Raw genomic sequence first — 23261 nt, 5'->3', positions numbered from 1 at the left:
TCCATGTAAGGAATGCACCTTCCAGCTCCAATGTCATTATTCATTATTTGCATTGTACTAATACCTCCAGAGATTCAGGCTCTATTGTGTTAGCTACTGTATAAACGCATAGTGAGACAATCCCTACCCCAGAGAGCTTGCATACTAAATAGTCAGCCAAGGCAGAGAAGGCAATAGAAAGACATATGGGTGTTCCCACTTCCCCAGAAGTTGTTGGGGAACAGAAAGTCTAGCTTCTGTTGGGGGAAATACTAGGTCCAGCTACACCATGACATAACATGAAAGTGTGCGTTAAACCTGTCTTTGACCACATCCCCCAAAGCACTTGTTTTTAAATGCTGATGAAACCAAATTGGAATATGGGATTTCTGTAGTGCCTTGCATCCAAGGATCTCCAAGTATTTTGAAAATAATAATGAATCAAGCCTCACAATACCCTTTTGTTATTATTCTCAATTCATAGATAGGGAAATTGAGGCACAGGGTAGTAAAATGTCAAGGCAAACAAGGTCACTCCTGGCCCTACGACTGAAACAGTGATTGTATTACTGTCCACTGTCACAGCAGAAACCTAGAATCATGTGTTCAAATCACAAAACCCTTTCAGTTCCCCTTTCAGTAATGACTTGTCTGCACTGGGCAGACAGACTGACATAGCTATTCCAGGATAACTCCCTCATGCAGATACTCTGTTTTGGAATGAAAGTGATTTTCCTCTGGAACAATTGCTGCACTTTCTGAAGGGACTAAAATCACTGCTGTTTCTCAATAAAATATCCATGCAGGGAGATACTGCAGAATAATTATGCTGGAATAGCTACTCTAGTCAGTTTCCTTGTGAAGGCAAGCCCTCAGGCTTTCTAGTCAATTATGCACTTAGCTGTCATATATGATTGTTGTTCCTTCCCTCTCCAACTCATCTTGCAGCTGAGCAAGTGAAAGTGTTATCTTCATTGTGCCAACTGAGATGATAGACCAGGGGTCTGCAACCTACTGCCGCATGTGGACCTTTAAAGACTTCTTTGTGGCTCGCTAAATTTGCAAAGTTAAAAATAAACAAAAAACCCTCTGGCTTATTTTTGATAAATGGTGAACATCTAAAAGCCCAAAAATGAACAACTCATATCTACATAGCAAACGATATGTGATCTCAATCTTGGATAACTCCCCCTTTAATAGGTGCAGTGCATTGTGGGATACTGTCCTATATCGGTGTTTTGATCGTATTGCTAATAAAATCTTGATTTTGAAAAGGAAAAGGAAGCTTGCGGCACTCCTGCTGTGAAGGGCAGCACACATTTTAAGAAAGAAAACTGAAATTAAACATGAAATAAAATTGGCGTTAATAAAATAGGTTTGGGAGTGAAAGTCAGGAAGACGGTGGTACAAACACACACATGTAAAGTGTGAAGAAAAAGTTTGGGAACATCCTGCAGTCAACATGTTTCACGTTACAAATCATTGTGTGTGTGTGCACCGTTCTTAAAACAGCGGTTACAAAAAGTGTGGTTTGATGTTATTTGTTAAGGACTGTCGCATATTCACATGCATTGCGGCTCTTGAATTGTTGAGGTTTTTAACTGATATCGAAAAAAATGGCTGTTCATGCTGTTTTGGTTGCTGACCCCTGTGCTAGACTGTAAACTGTCTTGCAAGCTGCAACCAACTGATCTTCCCTTGATTGCAAGAAGAAATAGTTGACAGTTCAAGCCATTGTGATTTGACTGTGCAATCTGTATTCTTACTTACACGAGGGATGATTTTGAAAACGCTCAGTGGTGAGTTAACATAAGGGCAAAAGGAGCAGTTGCCCCAGGGTCCCTAGGCCCAGGGACCCCGTGGCACCATAACTTTGCTTTATGGAACAAAATAAATGTGTTGCATCATTCTTATTTTAAAATTAATTTATGTGTAATTTAATTATGCACCATGAGTAATAATAAGCATGAATAGATTTTATATCATAAAAAACTGATGACACATTAATATTTTAACATACTGGTGGGGAGGCTTGTGACTGTGTTGTCCCAGGGCCCCATCTGTTCTTAATCCGTCTCGGTTCACGCTATTCACATAACTGAAGTTACCTAAATTAGCTCAATTTACGGTGGTAGTGTAGACCAATCCTGTGTTTTTAGCTCAGTAGGGCTCACTCATGTTAATTAGATCCAGGAGCAAAAACAATACACCTCTTTTGGCTGTGAAAATAAGGCCTTAGTTTAGTGCATTAATCACTACCTGCTGACACCTTTCTCAGTATTGGGCTGACTGACCCTGGTGGGAGCAAATCTATCACCATAGTGCTGAAAATTATGTTGGTAGCGAAAGTCTTGTGTGCAGTCAGGCTCCCACCAACATAACTGACGTCAGCATTGGTGGCTCCATCAATCTCCCATTGACTTTCTTCATGCTTCTCGAGGAGGTGGTGCCCACAAATCAGTGGAAAAGTGGCCCACAAACCTGACCCTCACTGCATCAATAACAGGAGTGTCGATCTACACTACATACTTGCACCGGTGCAGCTGTGCCACTGGCGCACTACTGGTAAAGATGGTCTATGGCGGGGCGGCCAACCCATGGGAGTAGAGCTGCATGTGGCTCTTCAGAAGTCAATATGTGGCTCCTTGCATAGGTTCCCACTCTGGGGCTGGAGCTACTGGCACCAACTTTCCAGTGTGTTTTGCCAGTTGAGCGTGGCTATCTGGCTTGAACGATAAATACATTTTTAGCGTAGCACTGTAGCGGCTGCTGCTTCAGAACTAGTTGGACACCAGAGGTCTAGGTGGTGCTTGGTCTTGTCATGAGTGCAGGGGACTGGACTGGATCACATCTTGAGGCTCCTTCCAGTTCCATGATTCTGTCATTTCCCAAGGCCTGCCCCTTCCTGCACCCACCTCTGAGCCTGCCACATCCTCTCCCCCCACCGTGCTCTAGAACCTCCTGCATGCTGTGAAACAGCTGACAGCAGTGGGGAGCAGGCACAGGGAATGAGAGGAAAGCGCTGATTGGCAGGGGGTGGGGGCCGATGAGGACTGCTGGCATATTACTGTGGTTCTTTCGCAAGGTGTACTGGTAAATTCTGGCTCCTTCTCATGCTCAGGTTGGCCTCCCCTGCTCTAAGTCAATGGGAGGGAGTGGTCCTACCAGCTTAATTACTCTGCCTCCATAAGAGGTGGTAGCTGTGTTGGTGGGCACCATCTACCTGGGGGGGTTAACTGTGTTCCTCAGGTGTGTGGATTTTTCACACCTGGAGTGACATGAGTTGCTACTGAAGTAAATGCTTTATATGGACCTAGCCTCATTTACATGGTGGTCCTTCTAAACTGTAATTTACACGCACTGTAAGGGATGGTCTGGGAACTTACATCTGCATACCAACATCTCTCAGGGGCGTGAGAAATCCAGGAAAGCTGTGCTGACCTAATCCTCAGTGTATACAGCACTAGGCTGACATATGTGTGTCTACACAAAAGCACTACAGTGGCATAGTTGCAGCTGTGTAGCTGTAACTGTTTAAGACATACCCAAAGGTCCCGCTGTGCAGCCAGAGTGATGTGAATGAGAATCAGGCCCTAATGATGTCTGCATAGGAAGGGATTTTTTTCAATATAACCCAGAACAGGGGTCAGTAATCCCTGGCACATGAGCTGATTTTCATCGGCACGCAAGGCAGGAGCTCACACACTCGTGTGTATACACACATACACACCCTGTGGATTAACAAAAGACCAGCTAGTGCTACCAACCACCACCTAAATGGTAAAGCTCTGCAACTTAATGAATTTATTAATGAAGCTGTTGTTAAGTAGGACTATTAGGCTACGTCTACATGACAGCTGATCGGCCTTTGTCCTATATCTGTGGTCACAGGGACCACCTGTTACATAAAGGGCCCATTTAGCACACCTGGAAGCTTGAAGCAACAACAGTATTGGAAGGCAATAGTATTTCTCAGGCTCCAGCTTCCCTCAGTCTGCTGAAGAAGTGGGTCTGTCCCACAAAAGCTCATCACCTAATAAATTATTTTGTTAGTGTTTAAAGTGCTACTGGACTGCTGTTTTGTTTTGATAGAATACAGACTAACACAGCTACCTCTCTGTCATTCCTCATTCTGCTGTACTTCAGCACCTAGTACTCCATAAATACCATAGTGAGACAGGTGGGATGAGTGCCTGCAGTCGCCACTGACGTCAACTGGCTGCGAAACACATCAAAGGAGGCATTCAGTACCTCAAAGACCTAACCCCTAACTGGATGTTGTGCACTCCTGGGCTATGTTCACCGCAGTAACTAAGGCCTTGTCTACAAACACATTGTACCACTGTAGTTACAATAGTGTAAACCCCTGTGTGGACACACTTATTTGATGTAGGAGTGGCGTGGATTTAGCAAGCTTAAACTGAACAGAAATAAGCTTGGTTTAAATCAGAATAAAAACGTTCACACAGGAGTTTTCACCAATTTAATCAAGTTGGTTTCAGTTTATACTTGTAGGTTAAACTGGTGCAAATCTGCAAGTGGACAAGGCCTTGAAGCCTTCATGATAGTGGGGGTCAGCTGTGTCCCATGAAGCACCTGACCCCCAGCTGAGGGTTAGGAGGTATTTGTACTGTCATTATCCACATGGGTGCTGCCATGGGAGGGTATTCCATCAGGTCTGGCTGAAATTCCATTCTCTCTTCGGCTTTGTCTACACTGGCAATTGAGTGATAAAGCTTTTGTTGTTCATAGGCACTTAACCCTTCTCCCCTGCCCCCCAAAAGACAGAAGTTTTGCCATGGCATGTGATGCTGTAAACAGCATATTGTTACCCCACTGGTTGGCAGCAGAAGTATTTGTTGTCCAAGGAGTCAACAAACCATTTATACTACTGGGGACATGTAGCAACATACTGTTGCTAATAGCTGTGTCTTGCAAACAAAGCCCTAGTTGCTGCCCCTTTTTTTTCCTGTGTGAACAGGTGACAAAAAGCCATGAGAAATCTGAGGGAGATTTCACTAGGGAATAAGCTAAAATGAGTGTTCTAGTGGGGGTGGAAACACCACCTGACATCTGTGCTTGAAATACCTGTTTGGTGTGGGGCGCTGTGCGATACATGAAATGCTTTGCCTTCAATGTGCTTGTTAGGAATTGTGAATTCCTTTGCAGGAGCAAGACAAACAACAGAGACTAGAGCAGCAGTTACATTCCTGCCATTTGTTTAATCTTCAGTGCCTCGGGGGTGTGAGTCTCAGTAACCATATTTCCCAGTTCCTTGCCTGCTTATTACACAAGCCTTATTCAGAGCTCTCTGCCGCCTTTCCACAAACACAATACAAAGGCCAAACACCGTTGAGCCTCCCACTCCACATTCCCATTTTTTCCCTTCAGGATAAGCCCAGACTTCCTGTTCTCTGTTCCCTCCCCCGCCCTACCCGGGTGATTGCTCACAGTACAGCACAGTTCCACAATCTGTTCCCTCTCCTGTGTCTGTCACCCGCCCTCATGTCTGGGGCTAAGGCTACACGTTACTGCACCGTACTTTTCTGGCTCAGGGGTGTGAAACCATTCCCCCTTCCCCGCCCCCATATTACCAGCCAAGTGCAGCAAGTTGCAGTGCGATCAAGCTGCAGCAAGGCTGCCAATGGAGGGCAAACGAGGCAGATGCCTGGGGTCTTAGCAATTTAAAAGGCCGAGGGCTCCAGGCCACTATTGCCACTACTGCAGAAGCAGTGGTGGTGGCCTGGGCCCTTTAAATTGCCTCTGGAGTACCAAGGGCTGGCAGAGAGAGGCGCAGAGTGGTATGGGCGTTGCTAAGGGTTGGCTGCCCCAAGCCCCAGCCCTTCTGCCTGAGGCCCTGGCCCTTACAGGGACCCAGAGCTGAGCCTCTACCACATCACCCAGGGCCTGGTGAAGTCTGTTGCCAGGCCTGAGCACCAGTGAAAATGAGTTTTAGCTGCTCATGGAGGTGGTTTGCCCAGCATGCAGCTGCACTTTGATTTTAGAAGTGTAGACAAAGCCAGCGTGTAAGATAAAAGCCATATATGGCCTTTTGAAAGAGCTGCATGGGAGTGAGAAGGGTGAGTCCTTGCAGCCTTCCTTCCTCCCCCAGTGATTATTTTATACCTTGAAAAAAACAGATTAGATTAACCTTTATCATCTTATCTTACAGAGCAAGAGTTGTGTTCGACTGTCACACAATGAGAGAGCCCTTTTTATAAATCCACACTCTGTATGTGTTGTAGAGCAGCAGCATACCCCACCGTAGAATTTCCCTTTCTGTTCTAAAAGTTTCTTCAGTTATGTTGAGCAACAACCATTCATTAGCCTTGGTTGTGGACAGTAGTTTGTGCCTAGATGTAAAATATAAACAACTGTGCTTGCCCACAAGCTATCATTTAAGTAGAGAAATTGTGGAAACCCGGGAAAGATGCAGAGCTAGTAATAATCACTTCAGCTCATTTAAATCAAAAATAGACAGTGCCGGAAAAACTTTGGACTAATCTATACAGAAAGAGGCAGCTCTTTAGCTGGTATATATTGTTTTGGTTCCACTTACTCCTTGATTAAGTTTCTCTGGCATGATCTATTTGTCTGTAAAGTCACATTGACTTCTATGTGATCTATCTGTATTGAACAAATGGATATAATGCTCTGCCGTGTGAAATGGGGTGGGAATAGAGCTATTTCTCTTTAACCACAGAATTTAATTTCAGTAGTGGCTACACAATATGAAAGAGAGAAGGAGAGAATTCTGGTTTTTGGCCATAGGACACACAGTACCATCACAAGTATCAGAGAGGTAGTCGTCTTAGTCTGTAGCTTCAAGAACAACAAGAAGTCTTGTGGCACCTTATAGACTAACAGATATTTTGGAGCATAAGCTTTCATGGGCAAAGACCCACTTCATCAGCTGCATCAGATAATGTGATGCATCTGATGAAGTGGGTCTTTGCCCACGAAAGCTTATGCTCCAAAATATCTGTTAGTCTATAAGGTGCCACAAGACTTCTTGTTGTTCTTGAGTACCATCACAGTGACTCTCTTACTTGTCACTGTGAAATATCATATAACCTAGTGAAAATCTGTATTGTGTGCACCAAAGAACCTTAGCCTGCTTACTAACCCCGTTACCAGTTCCAAGAATGGGCATTTTTAAGAATGACCTAGTTATTGTGACATCAAGGTTATTGGTCAGATATGCTATCATTTGGAGAATTCACACAAAAGTCCCTTTCCAGTGTCATAAGTTATAATTGACAGCCCTAGTGTTCTGTGGTCAAGGCTGACCCATACATTCAGAATGCCCAAACTGTCGTGAAAATCAAATTTTAAGTACAATATGAAACTTTATTGCAAATCTATGGGAGATTAACTGGATTTGCTGTCAGCTCTTAAATAGATTTTAGAAAGGGTCTACATCTGACAGCTCATTCATACATAGATCCAAAAATACATACAAGCAGAGATATAGTCAGATAATATTGCAAATATACAATAAGCTATAATTTACTTCTGTGTTGTTGCAATGGCTTCCATTTGATAAGTAGCAGTTAAGTTTTTGAGGCAGATGTGGACTATGAGGCAACAGAATAGGTGACTTGTCAAGGGTCACAATGGAAGTCTGTGGCAGAACTCAGATCAAGAGAACATACATGATACAATCCTTTTACTGGGATTGCTACAATAAGCCTATGTGGCAGAGCCATGGGTTAGCTATGTAAATCATCCCAAGCCATTCTCAGTTAAAAACTTTTTACTATAGCATTTTTAAAAGCCTCCTGCACAGAAAAGCTCTTTTAGAGAAATTGCATAGATGTTATTAAAAAAGTATAGTCATACAACTTTGTAAAGCTTCATTACCTTGGTAATTATCTGATTTGTAATTACTTATCCATGTAGTACAGATGGATGGGAGAGCAAAAACCTTCTTTGGGGCTCAATCCTTTGCGTTTAAGTCCGTGAGTGTTTTCCCCTTAACTTCAGTGGGAACAAATATTGGCCCTACACAGGTATTTGTATAAAACAGAAGAAATTGGAAAACAAAAACTGTTCCAACATAGCCCTTATTAGACTATTCTCATACATCCCATCAATGAAAAATATATATAATCAATACTGTTTGAGATACCTGAAGTCTGTGCCTATTCAAAATGGTTCAGAGAATAGACGTGCCCAGTAATATACAAAAGACACAAAAAAGTAAGTCAAGGTGAGAGGTAAAAATTTGGGTCAGCCAAATATCAGAAGAGGCACATAAATATTAATCATGAAGTCTGTAATCAAATGTGTCAAAGCAGAGAAGTAGTAATGTATTGTACACTATGGCTATATCTACATTACAGCCAGGATCAATGGAGTAGAGATTGGTGCACCGGCTGTTGGTTAACAGGTCTGGTGAAGACCCACCAAATTGACTGCAGAAAACTCTCCAGTCAACCCCTACCTCAATAAGAAGAATAAAGTAAATTGATGGGAGAGTATTTTCTATTGACCCTACATAGTGTAGACTCTGCAGTAACTCAGCCTAAGGTACAACAGCTCCAGCTATATTGTTCATGTAGCTGGAGTTGCATACTTTAGGTTGACTTACTGCAGTAGTGTAGGCCAACCTTCATTCCTGTGAATGTGCCCTCTTCAAATCTTCTTGTAAAGGATACAACAGACTGAAATAATCCAAAGCTGCTGGATTCAAGGATAAAGGTTTTGCCTCTTCAGTAGTTCTTTCAAAAAAAATAGATTAATCTTCTCAAACGTAAGTTAAAAAATTAGTTCTCCATACAGCTTTAGAATAGAATTTTCAGAAGGGTGACTCTTGACTGAAGTCCACTTCCACTGAACCCAACTGCCATTGGCTTTAGCAGGAGCAAAGTTAGACCAAAGCTGAATCTACCTTCCGTAAATCCTGCCCTCAGTATTCACCACTCGATACTCAATTTTCAAAAGCTTTCTGTTAGGCCCAGTTGTATTTTCCACTCTGGATATAGATGTGCATACATTTCAGTTTGTGTAAAAGGTACTAGAATACCCAGCTTGCGTTACTAAACATACTACAGCCAATACAGACAAAAACTGGTAGTCCACAGGGTGGAACATTACATGCATTGATGATCGAAGAAGGGTAAAAAAAATGCTCTCGAAGATCAGGGTTAAGATGCGAGTAGAAGAAAATGAGAGAAAAAAATGGGGTGGGGGGTGTTTTAAATTAGGGTTCCTGTATTTTAACGCCTTTTTTACCGTTGTGCCTTCCCCTTGAAATCTCTCCAAAGTTTTTCATACTTTGTAATGAGTTATCTGTCTCTCTCCAGGTACTTTCATGGGCCTCCACTCTCACATAAATGAGCATCTCCTAAATAACTGCCAAAATTGAACAAATTCAGAAACAGAATTTCCTTCTTTTGTTGCCTGAAGGTGACAACTGGAATAGGCAGTTTAATTTATAGACATTTTTAAAAAGTTGTAAATGTAAAAGAGTGAGCTTGTGCTGACATGTTAAGAGTTATTGACAAAAAAAGGAGATTGAAGAACCGAATTTACAATGTGTCCATGAGAGGGAGGCTCACACAGTAGTTATGGTGCTAATCTATGATCTGAGTGGCTAAAAATCAATTCCCTGCTTGGCCACTGACTTCCTATGTGATCTCCTTGCAGTCCCTTATGATGGGATCCCCAAAGGGAATTAAGTATTGCAACACTGAGCATCATGGTAGCTAGAAAATCACAGGAACAAGGCTGTGCCACACAAAGCAGACAATGAAAGGGGGGAAAACAGATACTTTAGGATATGTCTCCACTATCAGTGGGATTGATGCTGTGGCAATCAATCCACTGAGAATCAATCTTATGATTGCTTCCCCTTCAACTCCAGTAGTCCATATGAACAAGAAGAGTAAGGAGAGTTTCTCCCTTTGACCCAGTGCAATGTGGACCCTGTGTTAAGTAGATCTAAGCTACGTCGACTTGAATTGCACTACTAATGTAAGAACTAGTATAGCGTAAGTAGGAGAAATATAGCACTTTAAAGACTCACAAAATGATTTATTTGGTGATGACCTTTCATGGGACAGACCCACTTCTTCAGATCAGTTTAATTTCCAATTCATCATTTTGTGAGTCTTTAAAGTGCTACATTTCTGCTGTTTTGGTTTGTTGGAGTACAGACCAACATGACTACCTCTCTCTTACTGTTCAGCATAGTGTAGATTGACTATTCCAGATAGTATAGATCTGGCCTTAGAATGTGCTCCACAAAACCAGCATAGTAGGCAGAAAACTGCCTAAGACAGCCAGTGGGAGAGGAAAACCAGATGGGTGTGAGCTAAGCCCTACATCTTCCTTGGAGATAAGCACCTAAGTCCAGGGTGCAGAGAGACACCTGTCTCTGCTTAGCTATCCAGAGGAACCAGCCTCCTGATTCCGTACAGCTGGGTGATAAATGTCAGGGTAACTACAGCGAGGCACCAGTGTGCATGCTCAGAGGCAGACACAAAGGCACTTAGGGAATTTTTACCCTGAAAACTTAGATTCTGAGTGAATTTGGTACCTCCATGGATTGCAGTGGAGCCAAAACTGGGACTTGGGCACCTAAACTTCCAACTTCAATGAGGTTAGGTGCTTAAGCATCTTTGTGGATAGAGGCCTTAGCGCCTCCTTGCCTCGGTTTTTAGTGCTATCGACCTGTAAAACTCGGAATAAATAGCACTGCCCTGCTTCAAAGGAGGATCATGATGGCAAATATGTGAAAGATTGCGAGGTGGTCAGATGCTACAGTGATAGATCTGTGGTTCCGGATGGTAGAAGGCCAGCGGCTTGCTCTTCTTTCCAGTGAGGGAGTTTCAGAGTTCCATAATTATGCAAAATAGAGAATGCCAGTTGGGTGTTGGACATTAGGAAAAACCTCTTTAAACTTTTTCCCTCTGAAATTTTTTGTAAAAATACTCCAGTTTGTAATGAAAAATTAATTTGATTATTTACAAACCAAACACCAGAAAATTTCAAATGGAATGAAGAAGTTTCTGAAAAAAAAATTAAAAAGCTATTTTCTAGCTCAAAAAAATCACTTGGATGGAAATTTTTCAACCAGCTCTGTCTCACATTCAGTAGCCGTTATATCAGTCAGCAAGCTACATTGCATTTTTCTAGTGATATGTATCAGTTGTGGAAGGCCTATTCTCAGTGGGAAAGTCAACCTCTCAGACAGGGTCAATCCCATGTAGGGATTGGAATATTAGGGCAGAGACTTTACATTGAACACTGTAGTTAGTGAAGAGAGAGGTGCACACAGGGGCTCTGGTGGCGGGGTTTAGTTTTGCTAACTATCCATTGCCATCCTTATGAGACACAGCCAGTTCTGAGTGCATGGTTTTCTTTTTCACAGCATCTCCTATTGGGTAAGTAAAGCGACAAATTTAATTCTGGTTTTAGGACTAGTACAGGTTTCAGAGATGTTCCCAAAATTTCTAAAATGGCAAAAACTACTAAAAATACCTGAGACATTTTTAACACAACTAACGCATATTAGTAATACCCCCATTATAAGTGCTCCCACTTGGCATAATGTGAACCACATTTTAACAGATGGGGAAACCAAGGCAAACAGGAATAGCATGACATGCTGAAGTGAGCCACACTTAGCTCTGGGACTGGTGCCCAGCTCTCTTGATTCCTTGACCATTCAACCACATTCTCTCTCATTGGGTTGTTGGTGTTGTCTTCATGATAAAAGACAAATATGAGGCCATCTTAGGGTGCTGCCCGTGCTCCTGTAGTTTATGGTATCAGCAGGACCATCCATAGAATTTTGTATCTGCAATTTACAATTGCTCGTTGTTATGCTATGCCACAGGGATACTCATGAGGCAGACCACAGGCCAAATTCAGACAATGAGACGCTTTTGAATGGACAGCAAATCTGTTATTTACTTAGTATCAGTAGTATTATTTTTGTATTATTTTCTCTGGAGTCTAGACCTTGACTACACTTTGACCAAGGGACAAATTTAGACTTGGACAAAAAATTAATTATCCCTGCTGCACCAAATACACATTTCAAGAAAAACTGAAGAGCAGCTCAACCTCTTGGCTTCTCCTGCCTCAGGACATTGACTTGAAACTGCAAAACATCAGGCTAAAACCTAAATGTCAGTTTGTGACCTAAGGAGTGTTTCCTGGGAGGAATTTTGATTCAGTTGTCCAAATAGAAGGTGTTTAACCTCTTGCTAGCTCTTTCATAATGACAGTACTTCGATTTCTTTCCAGTTGCTTATTTTTTAAAGCAAATTTAGAACTGGTGATAAGTGTCAGCTTTGTCATATAGAACACTGATACCTTCTGCTACACAGGAAAGGGATAATGTTGTGCCTACTTCTCCCACAATGCCTTAGCACTGACCTAGAGCGACCACCTGCAACAGGGAGATGGCAGTTTAGTCTCTGTTGCTGCAGGTTCTGTGATTTCTCTGATTTGAGAGAGCAAACAAAGCTCTCAGCTGGTCAGCTGGTAATAAGTGTGTCAATGGTTATTGTTGTATTTGTCTGTGTGAAATAAGCCTGAGACCAGCCTCTCATTTCACATAGGCTGTGAGCTGGTAATGACTTTCAGTCATTAGTGATTTGAGATAGTCTGTCTTCTGGCAAAAGCTTCTATAGCCCGTAACAGTTTACATACATTAGCCAGGAGAGATCCAGGTGTTTACTTCATGTTGCTGTTGGCTGGCTTCATCCCAAGGACATCAAAGTCTGAGAAATGATTCCATAAATGAGGTCACTTCTCATTGCAAGCTGATCTGTGAACTCCCAAAATTCATCCTGGTTAGAAGCGTTGGAATGATGTTTTGTTGCCCTTCTCTTCACAGACTGCAGACTGCTTTGGGATTACGTCTATCAGTTGCTTTCTGACAGCCGGTACGAAAATTTCATCCGATGGGAGGACAAGGAATCTAAAATATTTCGGATAGTGGATCCCAACGGGCTGGCCCGGCTGTGGGGAAACCACAAGGTAAAGAGCAATGAGGTTTTTCCTCCCAGAGAGTGTTACATTCTGGAGTTCATTCAGAAATATTAAAGTAAAGCACTTATGGAAAGGTTTAATCTTTCATTCTGATTATAACAGTTTACATATCACAAGTATCCAACCTTGAATAGCAGGGATCACAGAAAGCCAGGCATTATATGTAGAGCCTGGTAGTTTGAGGGTAACAGCATTCAGCTGGAAAATGATATGGACACTTGTAATGGTTCTGCTTTCTGAAGGTATCTGCCTCCTCAGGTTTGACCTTATTGAGTGCTCAGTCTAAGGCAGTGGTTCCCAAACTGTGTGTCAGGACCCCAAAGTGGGTCACAACTCTATTTTAATAGGGTCCCCATGGCAGGCTTAGACTTGCTGAGGCCAAAAGTGGAACTCTGAGACCCGCCACCTTGGGACAAAGCCAAAGCCTGAAGGTGGTGGGGCTCAGATTACAGGCCCCTGTCTGGGTGTGAAACTTTGGGCTTCAGCTTTGTCCCCATCAGCTCGGGGAGTTGTGGCTCAGGCTTTGCACCCCTTCCCTCCCCACAATTCAGGCAGCAGGGCTGGGGCAGGCCCAAGCTTCAGTCTTCCCTCCTGGGGTCATGTAGTAATTTTAGTTGCCAGAGCAGGGGTCACAGTGCAATGAGTTTTAGAGAAGCCCCAGGGTAGAATGAAGTATGGCAGGGACCATAATGTCTTTGGTAGGGGGCTTTCTTAGGAAATGGTCAACACAACAGTTGAATACAGGGGGACTATCTGGGACTCACCTGAGGTTTGAGACAGGTTGCCCATTGTCTCTTTCTGAAGGCAGAGCTGCTTAACATTCCTTGCTGCGTGGACAATACAGCTATTGCAGGAGAAGAGAAATACCAAATACAATAGCGTTAGAATCTTCCTTGTCTAAGAACGAATGTGATTTGCTTGCTTTAAAGCTAACATGGCCAAGCAGGAGAAATGACATTTTCAATCTGGAGCTGGGGCGGGGCTACATTTCTGTTGCATAGGCCACTATTGCCGATAATTGCTGGCAGAGCTGGGGATCTCTGTTTTAGCTGTCCAACTTTGAGATCCCTTAAAGGAGCCTGATTTTCAGAAAGTGATGAGCATCCATTGTCCGACAGGCCATTTTTGAAAACCTTGGTCTTTTAGCGTAGGAAGGCTTTGGGGAATAGGCTAGTCTGCGGCGAGGGGGGGGTAGTGTAAGCTTACTTGTTACAGAAGAGCTTGGGTGAACAAATTCCAGCTTTTCCACGCAGAACCCTGCTGTTCTCAATTTCTCATTTGCTGCAGGAACCTTTCCTAGAGCACCACAGAGCCAGGCACAGCTCTTAGTGGAAAGGGCAAACAAAAAGGGCCTTGCTCTCGAGCAAGGGACCTTTTGGAGAACAAAACCAGAGCAAGGGATCTGGGCTTATTTAAGTAAGAGGCTAATGGCAGCAGCTCATGTCAGGCATGGAATGGGCAAGTGCTGTGCAAGCTTCCCACACGCAGCTGTGCTAGCGTATCTTATTTCAGACCGGTGACACTCTGCTATCAGAGCTGTGCCCCAGCACTGCTCTGCCACTGCAGCTCTTCCAGTTGCAGTTATAGCCCCTCCTGAACAGAGATCCCCTGTGTGCCAAAGTGTGTGTGTGTGTTGCGTGGGGGTCCATTCCCATGTAAACAGATGTACACATGAATGGAATTATTCCTGATTTACGCCGAAAAAGTGAGAAGAGAAACAGTCTCTAGGTCTTCAAAGTGCTGTGTAAACATTAACCAATTAATGCTGGGGGAAACCCAGAGGAACACCACCTTTAACAGGAAGGGGTGCTGTCAAATAAAGTTTATTAGCTGTTTGGAAACTTTTACAAAAGGCCATTCATTGCAAGTAACTTCTGCATGGGGAGATATACTCTTTCATGTTGAAGCCTCCCCTAGCGATGAAGGCCTTTGTTGGGTATAGTCCAATGTGGCCTATTGAAAAATCTCAGTGAAAAGAATACCATAGAAGTATGTGATCAATGTGGGAGATGCAGGATGGGCCTACAAACAGCAGGAGAAACAGAGCAGGTAGCTTCCTGGACTAGCATGGGCCTTTCAGCAGTGCTATTTCTACAGCTGCTGCCAAAGCTTTAGAAGGCATGTATGTAATTGTCTCTCAATGCTTTTCTTTTGGAACAAACAGAACAGAACAAATATGACCTATGAGAAAATGTCCAGAGCCCTACGCCATTACTACAAACTAAATATCATCCGGAAGGAGCCAGGACAAAGGCTTTTGTTCAGGTAGTTCTACCTCTTTTTTACCTCCTCCTTCTCTTGCTGGGGCGATTACTTTTTGGTGATAGCAGGAAGAAGTTCTGGGCAAGCTACTCTGCTACCAGGAACATAACATGATTGTGAATGGAGCAAAAGCTGAACGAACCTTCCATACATTCAGGGGAATGTATCAATTTACCAGACAAAAAGCCTGTGTTATTGCTCACTGGACTTACTGGGAGTCTTTCTGTTGACTCTGGTGGACATTACGTGGCACTTTAAGACCTCAGTTGCATGCCTGCCATTTGGTTTCATGGGCTAAGTCACAGCAGTGCTTGACTTAAACTCATCTCATCCCACCACACTGTAGCTTGAGCTACTCCAAGCTTCTGTCCCCTGTGATCACGGCACTGGGGTTTGTTGTTCCTTGAACTCCATCAGGGTTCATAACACATAGGCCATGTCTACACGGCCTGTTAGCACAGCACTGCTGCCAGCAGCACTATGCTAATGACAGTTCACGAAATTGCAAACGGAGGACCATTTGCAAACTCACGCAGCTGACTAGCATAGCCGGGTGAGAGTTTTCTGTGGGCAGGGGTGTGCCTGCAGTACAGAGGCCTTGTGTGAATATTTTCAGGCATAAGGGAGTGGCAACAGAGGGGGGCTTGGCCAGCAGATGCAGTACTACTGAGAGGTGTAGTCTGCCACTCTGCTCTCTCCCTGAGTTCCATCTGCCCTAAGGCTGAGCTGGGACAGGGCTGAGACCGCTGCTCAGAGGAGACAGCCTCTTCTGGGCAGGGCTCTCCCACTGGCAGAGAACAGGAAACACATGAGGCATTGAAAAGCTGTGCAGTCCCTCTGATCATGGAGCAATTCAGCTGCTCATGTTGAATTGGTGACACAGTGTAGTCATGTCCATGGCAACTGTAAAACCAGGAGTATGCTATCATGAGAAGTCATCACCTCAGAAGAAGATGATGGGGCAGGGAGGGAGCACTCATATCTAAACACGTGTATCGACGGTGATAGCAAACAGCAGTAACACAGGAAGATCCTACTTAAGCGACCTTTCTGAAAAAATGACCACTCTTTTGTCCTAAGTGTGGCTATGTAAACCCACAGATAAATAAATTCCTCCTCTGATTGAGTTCTGGGGCAGCCCATTAGTATCTGGGAATCTGTGGAGAAGGGAGAAGGCATGCGCAAACTATTGGGTTGCTGGGAAGAAAGCTCTTTCCAGAGGCTCTTAAATACTTTTGGGCGGGGTTTCCCAAACGTTATATGTTGGGACTCAGGTTCTGTCAGAACCCTTTTTTGCAGCCCAAAAATATAAATGCCTATATAAAAAAAATGAAAAATGAATAAATTTTCACTGTTTATTATTTATTCACAATAATAATAGTACATAGTGGTAATCTGTATATTTTCTAAGGACCAGTATTTTTTTTCCAAGGACCGGTACTGGGCCACGGACCACACTTGGGAAATGCTGCCTTTGAGGATAATGCCCATTGAGTTCAATGGAAGTTAGCAACCTAATACTTTTGAGGATCTGAGCAAATGTCACCAGGGAGGATGCTGTGGAAGAGTATTAGGGATGCTCAGGAGCCCAGAAAACTCGCACTCACAGGAGAAGTTAAGTGGGGAAAGCCAGTGATTGACTTGCTGCTTTGTTTTTAAGGTTCATGAAGACCCCAGATGAGATTATGAGTGGCCGAACAGACCGCCTTGAGCACCTTGAGTCCCAGGAGCTGGATGAACAAATATATCAGGAGGATGAGTGCTGAAGGAAGCAACATGCCGTGGGAGAAATGTCTGTCTGGACGTCTAGAGGAGTTTGGGAGGGTGGGGAACAAGAACACAGGAACAGAATATGGGGTCAGCACTTGTCTTGAAGGCCATGCAGGACCCAAAGCACCTTAGTTAAAAACAAACAAACTGGCAGAGGTGGTGGTGGCAGCAAAGCAGAAGAGAGAGCCTGGCCTCATGCACTACTTTGTTGTCCCTACAGAATCTCCCTTGACTTGTTTTTATTTTCCTTTCGTTGGTTTGTTTCATTCTTTCCTAATAAACATGCAGTTTGACTTTTCTTAATTCATATAGGACAAGATGCCAGGTTTTGCTTTTTCAGAAGGCTTTCCTGTGGAAATAAATGGAGCACTATTGTTTTCTGTGCAAGTCTCACAACCTAACACAGCAGGAAAGCTAAGGTGACCCTGACACAGAAAGGGTCACCCTGCTGGTTCTGTTTGCTCAGCTCACATTAGCTCATGCCAGCACAAGGAAGGTTACAAGCTACCAAGAGAATTTACATTGTATATAGATATCCACCTAGTTACTCACTGAAGGAAAAAATGTCATCTTTTGCTGCAAGCCTGGGACACTTCACCATTGCATGTCGGGCTGGCAATGAGCAGCTACTAACTGCTGGCACATGGACCAAATCACCTAAGTGCTCTGAGGAGAAGTCTGGGAGGGGATAGCAAGAAAAACCTCCGACTGATTCCAGCTTTTGCCCTTCCTCTAGCAGAGAAGCTTTTGAAGTGACACAAACAAACAATGTGGGCTTTCTGGTCCAAGTCTTCTATCAAAAGGAAAAAGTTGAAATATTTCAGATGACAAGTAGCTGTGATTTCCCCAGCAGCTAGCAGTTTTGGGGATAGAGGTGAAGGGCTGATTTTACACCTTACAAGGAAGGAAAAAGCATGAAGCTACACAGTTGCTTATGATACTCATGAGTGTCCCTGGGATCAGCTGGAACTGCTGAACAGAAGAGTGAAATCAGAAGCCCGAAGACACATGATAGACAACCAGAGCCCAAATACCTATACTGGTATCCTGAAACTGGTGGTTTGGTGCTGCCACCCACTTCCTACCCCATTCCACCCCTCCCAAAGGCAGCTCTACCACTCCTCTGCTTGCCCATTTTCAGAATGGATTTGAAAACACAAACAACTTCATTGCGTTCTTGTCCTTTTAATGTTCAGACATCCTTGTCTTTGCAGCCCCGGTTTGGTAAGCAGCCTTTAGGGTGACAGCAGCTTTGGCTGCTGCCTGGTCCTACTGGGACAGAGAACCTGGCATAGATTTCTGGCAAGGAAAGGGTTTAGCAGGGACAGTGGTCATTGAATCTGTATGGACTTTTTTGTCCAAAACTATTTCTCTTTGTAATTTTTCAGTGGTAACTCTCATTGGTGGTTTCAGGACAAGAGATGGGCCCATCATCAGCCATCCCTTATAGTGAAGAAAAAAATCTAGCAGCAAAATGTACATTTTGGGAAAGGAGAAGGTCCAAGTAAATTTTCAACCAAGAGATTGGAGCTGCTCTGCACTGGCATCTGTGACATCTAAACAGAAGGAAGCCTGTGTCTCTTCATGAATAAAATCTCTTTTGTAGATCACAGAAGTCTGAGGTGTAAGAAGTCAAGGGATCATTGAATCAGTCTTCCCAAAAGCCCCGATACACCACCTGTTCTTCCCCAAATATTTAACAGGAATATTGCACTCCAGAAAAACCTTCCATTTGGGAGTGGTGCCCTGCTTAGTTAAGTAACCATAGTCCAGTTTCATGAGGTGCACGGAGTCATGTATGGCAGAATAGAGGCTTTGGGTTTGTTTGGGTTTTTTTTCCCTCTCCTCTAGATAGAGTGCCACATCATGGAGTGAGAACAAGCCCTTCCCAGTTGGCCTCAGCTGAAGAAAGACTGGCAATGCATCGTCCCCCATGCTTTATCCAGCCATATAATGAACTGTTTTTTCCATACTCTTAGAGGATGTGCTTTCAAATTACAACACACTGGGTATTTGACGTTTTCCCTGCACCAAAGAGCAGCAGCAGAAAAACGAGATGCTCACCACCCTGTCAGTCCATCATGTGGTTGTGAAGCCTTTTGAGCACAAAAAGGGTCAGAGGGGGAGGTGCTGAGGAATTCTGGCTTTGTGGCCAGGGACCTGAAACTGAAGTGTGAGGAAGTTAATTTTGTTTGTTTTTGGCTAAAGAATGTGACCCTGTTCAAGGAGGCAAGCGGCATTCCCTTCTCGGGAGCTGAGGCTCATACTCAGGTTATGAGAACAAATACCCTCATGCTTTTGGTATAGCACTTAGAGCTGGCAAACATCTAGCTAAGAAACCTCAAGACAAAAAGAAGGGAGACTGCAAGTGAGAAACAGAGAGGGAACATCAAAAGGCATCAGGTTTAAAGGAAGTTCCTTACTCTTTTGATGAAAATAGGAAGTTTGCTATTTGTGTCTTCTGGTGCTCTGGCCGTGACATATAGGTGTAGCTTATTCTCCTACTGTTGTTACACCAGGGCTGGGACGAGGAGGAGGCAGAGAATTCTTCTACTTATGGGCTGTGCTAACCTGTGTTGGTATATGTGTGCGGAGACCATTGACAGTTTGTTCCACGCACTCTTGCCAATTGGGGTGGCAAACATGGTGAAACTTCCTCACGGTGCTGACAAAGGTGTGGAAGGGTAAGGAATCCTACATACACATCCACTTGTCCCAGGCTGAAATTTCACAGAGAAGTTTTTGCCTTTGACAACAAGTTGGTAATTGACACCTGCAGAAATCAAGAAGTACTTGTAGCTGCAAAATTTGTGAGTGTTGGGAATTTTCTTCCATCATACAACTATGGTGTGTGTCTCCCATCCCCTTTCAGGGTCCACTTCCTCCTTCACAGCTTTAGTGAATAGCTTTGCCAAGAAAGACCCATAGACACACCGGTAAGAATGAAATAGTCTGTAGCTTTAAAACAGGCCCTTAGCATAGTGAACTTTTCAGACGCTTGGGTTGCTGTCTTTCTTTCAAGGTCTAAGTGGCTTAGGGAGTGGCAGAGTAAGTGCCAAAAGCTGGAGCGTGTGACCAAGCGGCCAGCAGGCTGAAGGAGGTTGCAGTTTCAGAACTAGAGATATCTTTTGGACTTTGGGAGCCAGTTTGTTTGAAAAAAAACACCCTCTACAGCAACTGTAGGAAACAGATTCCCTCCCATTTTGCAGAGAGATCCAGATATGGAAACCATCGGAAGTGTAGGTAAAACATGACTGAGTTATTGACATAGGTGGGAAATGAACATGTGGCCAGGCCATCAAGAAAAATACTGCCCTTTTCACCTCCCTCCACCCCTGAATTCCTGGTGTAAGATTTGTCAACTGCCTCATAGCCAGACTTTCTGCCCAGTCCTTCAGGGAAGCTGGAAAAGGGAGAAAGATTCCAAGGAGTCCCTTAACCATGGGGAGATGGGTCTTTTCTTCAAATAGGGTAGCTAGACAGGGCTCACCCCTGCCGTCATCTAGCTACAAATCTGAACAAGTCAAATGCTTCTGCAAACAGAAGGGGGACAATGCTGCTTGGGCAGGACAGAAGGTAGCTCTGTAAGTCAGTAAGGAAATCTTCTCACAGTTACAGCCTCGACCCTTGTGAGGGCTATCCATTGAGAAAACACTATTAGGGCCACCCGCATAAACACTAAGTAACAGTAACCACCCCTGATCTCAAACAAATACTGAGCATGCGTTCTTCATGATTTCGCTTTATAGGACTTCAACCATGTGCAAATCCAGAATACATTTTTAAATGAATTCTAGTCTGTTTTTTATTGATGGCTTTTTTTAAAAAAATAAGGTGTGGGGTTAAGGGACTGAATCTAATGAATGTAAAAACAAAAAAAAAAACCAAAAGGCTATTCTCAGGGCCAGTGAGTTGCAAATAATTTTTAAAAATGCCTGTAATTACATCATCTCAATAAAAAATTTTAATATAAGGAAAGGGAATGCAAAGTTTGTTGATCCAGTCATTGTGTGATGCAGTTTTAAGCTATTATGGTTCCAGTGTGTTGCAACTGCTTTTCCACCCAGGGAATATGCACTGACTGCAGCAGCAGTTTTCAATCACAGAAGAACCAGTTTGCCCTTGCCAAACCCATGTGGGGAGAGGCTGATCGTTCATGCTTCCTTTGGTTTGTGACTTGAATCCAATCCCTCAGAGCAGTCACTCCACTCACTTACTCAATAACGGATCCCTCCCCACTTGTTCTGAGGGCAGTTTTCATTTGCTGCAGTACAAGGTGCTTTAGAGAAGGGCTAGAGAAGGGAAAAAGCTAAAAGAACTTGTGAAATCTTTGCAGCTTTTTTCTATTATGTATATCCACAGTCAGACAGAAAATGAAGCTGTCTGGGGACTAAAATTTCTCTTACAGATTGTTGAAATCCACCAAAAAAAAAAAAAGCAGTCAGCTGACCTAGGACCCATAACAGTTAATGTCCTGAACTTTTACCGCCTGGCAAACCCATTCCCAACTGTGCTCTCTTGGCCTCTAGCTCCGCCAGGGCTAGGGCACTATGAAGGCAAAGTTCTGCCTAAAGGACAGAAGGGCACATAACGCCATCTCACTGTGCCACCATTCTTTTCACTGGCAATGTGGGTTCTGTTGCTAGCTCAGCCTCTAGCAGGGGCACTGTCTCCTCACAAGCAACACCATGCAGGTCAGTGAGACTCTGCTGTGGCCTACTTGAGATTCCCCTCCATAATGGGGCAACAATGAGGTCACTTAATCAGCCCAATCAAGGAATAGCCAAACATGCTACGGTCATCTATCTCCCTTTAATAAAGTCTTCTGGAAAGGGCACTTGTACAAGTGTGTCCAGGCTCTTACCTACGTTCAGATAAAATGTAGACGTCACAAAAACAAATGTTCTCTAGGTTCCATCTGCAGCAACTTTTTCTGTAAGGCCTCAGGCTCCTGAATGGCCTGCAGAGCTCCGCAATCTTTCCCCTTCTGCCCCACCAGTCTGCCCAGGGTCTGTCCCAGGTCTGCTTACGCAGAAAGCTTTTGCCCAGTTGAGGCGCCTTAGGCATGTCCTGCTCTCGGGCACTCTTTCTCCTCAGGTGCTTGTTTCATGACTGTTGCCAACTTTCATAGTACAAATAAGCACCCCCACCGTTCACAAAATGCCAATAAGCTGACCCCTTTACAACATAAGGCCACAGGGTTATCAGATGAATGCTATGTGACTAGACAGTCCTAATGTATGCAGTGTGGGATTGTGGTGGGCCTACTATACAACCCTGAACAATCTCCTTCTGCCCCCAACCCCCGCTTACCTTCTCCCTTGCTGGCAGCCAATTTAAAAAAAAAATGCCAGCCAAAAACTACCCAACACACACTACCAATTAAGCTTGAAACAAAGGAAATGTGTTGCCCCTTCAGGAGCCAATTACAATCTAGGGAGCTAATGCCTCCCCATGATACAGAGCCAAACTGGTCATATGACCTCAGGGCAAGTCAACATCTGTAAAATGGTACTAGCATGCCTGGTGAAGGGCAATTCATTAATGGGCTTAAGTGCCTCCTCTGGCCAGCTGCTATCTTTGGTGTCACAGCAGGTTCATTTGAGCCTGGTGCTTTCTGGGGGTGGGGGGCTGGCAGATGTTATAATAAATTTGTGCTGCTGCGAGAGTTACACCACCACCACCCTCAACTGCCCCTGCATTTGTGTTGTGTGGCCACCAGCATGATCCACTGCACAGTGTTCATATGACATTTAAAAGTTTGGGGCAAAAAATAAATCATGAATCTCTGGTGCTAGGGACACTGGCCCATAGAGCATCTCAAGGCTGCCCCACACTTCTGGCCTGAGGGACTATTTTCTTGCATTTCAGTCGAGAGGCAAATTTAATCAATGCATTAACACAGCCTTTGGGCTGCTGTTTGAAGGCATTTGGAAGAGTGGTGCATCCAGCAACTTGGAGATTATGATGATGTTTTTGGAATGGGAAGGAGATTTTTTTTTCAATTATTTGGGGGGGGTTACAATTAGTTTAAGGCTCAAAAAGCTCTCACGTCCTCCGAGTGCTCAGGCCCAGAGGCTGCCTGAGAGTTAGGTGCCCATCTCGCGTGGATTTCAATGGGAAACGGGCACCTAACAGCCTGTGAGGATCTAAGCCTAGAGGCACACTGCCACGGATGATAAACCTGCTCAGGGTGATCTCCCGGATTTTCGTTTCGCACAAGCGTGAAGCAGCGCTTTCTG

At 44.0% G+C, this 23261-nt stretch overlaps 1 protein-coding gene across 3 annotated transcripts in view; it reads left to right on the top strand.

Annotated features, from left to right (window-relative positions):
* ETV6 (ETS variant transcription factor 6) overlaps nucleotides 1-20995 on the top strand; it is a 184128-nt gene extending 163133 nt beyond the window's left edge. For all 3 annotated transcript variants that reach the window (XM_075003294.1, XM_075003287.1, XM_075003300.1), the window contains 3 exons: nucleotides 12833-12975; nucleotides 15152-15252; nucleotides 16910-20995. In XM_075003294.1, coding sequence (XP_074859395.1) covers nucleotides 12833-12975; nucleotides 15152-15252; nucleotides 16910-17015 — 350 coding nt within the window. In that variant the 3' untranslated portion in view covers nucleotides 17016-20995. The remainder of the gene's footprint in view (nucleotides 1-12832; nucleotides 12976-15151; nucleotides 15253-16909) is intronic.
* The last annotated feature ends 2266 nt before the right edge of the window (nucleotides 20996-23261 follow it).

This window comes from Carettochelys insculpta, chromosome 1, assembly GCF_033958435.1.
Source record: "Carettochelys insculpta isolate YL-2023 chromosome 1, ASM3395843v1, whole genome shotgun sequence".
Lineage (NCBI taxonomy): Eukaryota > Metazoa > Chordata > Testudines > Carettochelyidae > Carettochelys > Carettochelys insculpta.
This window is presented reverse-complemented; position numbering and strand designations above follow the sequence as displayed.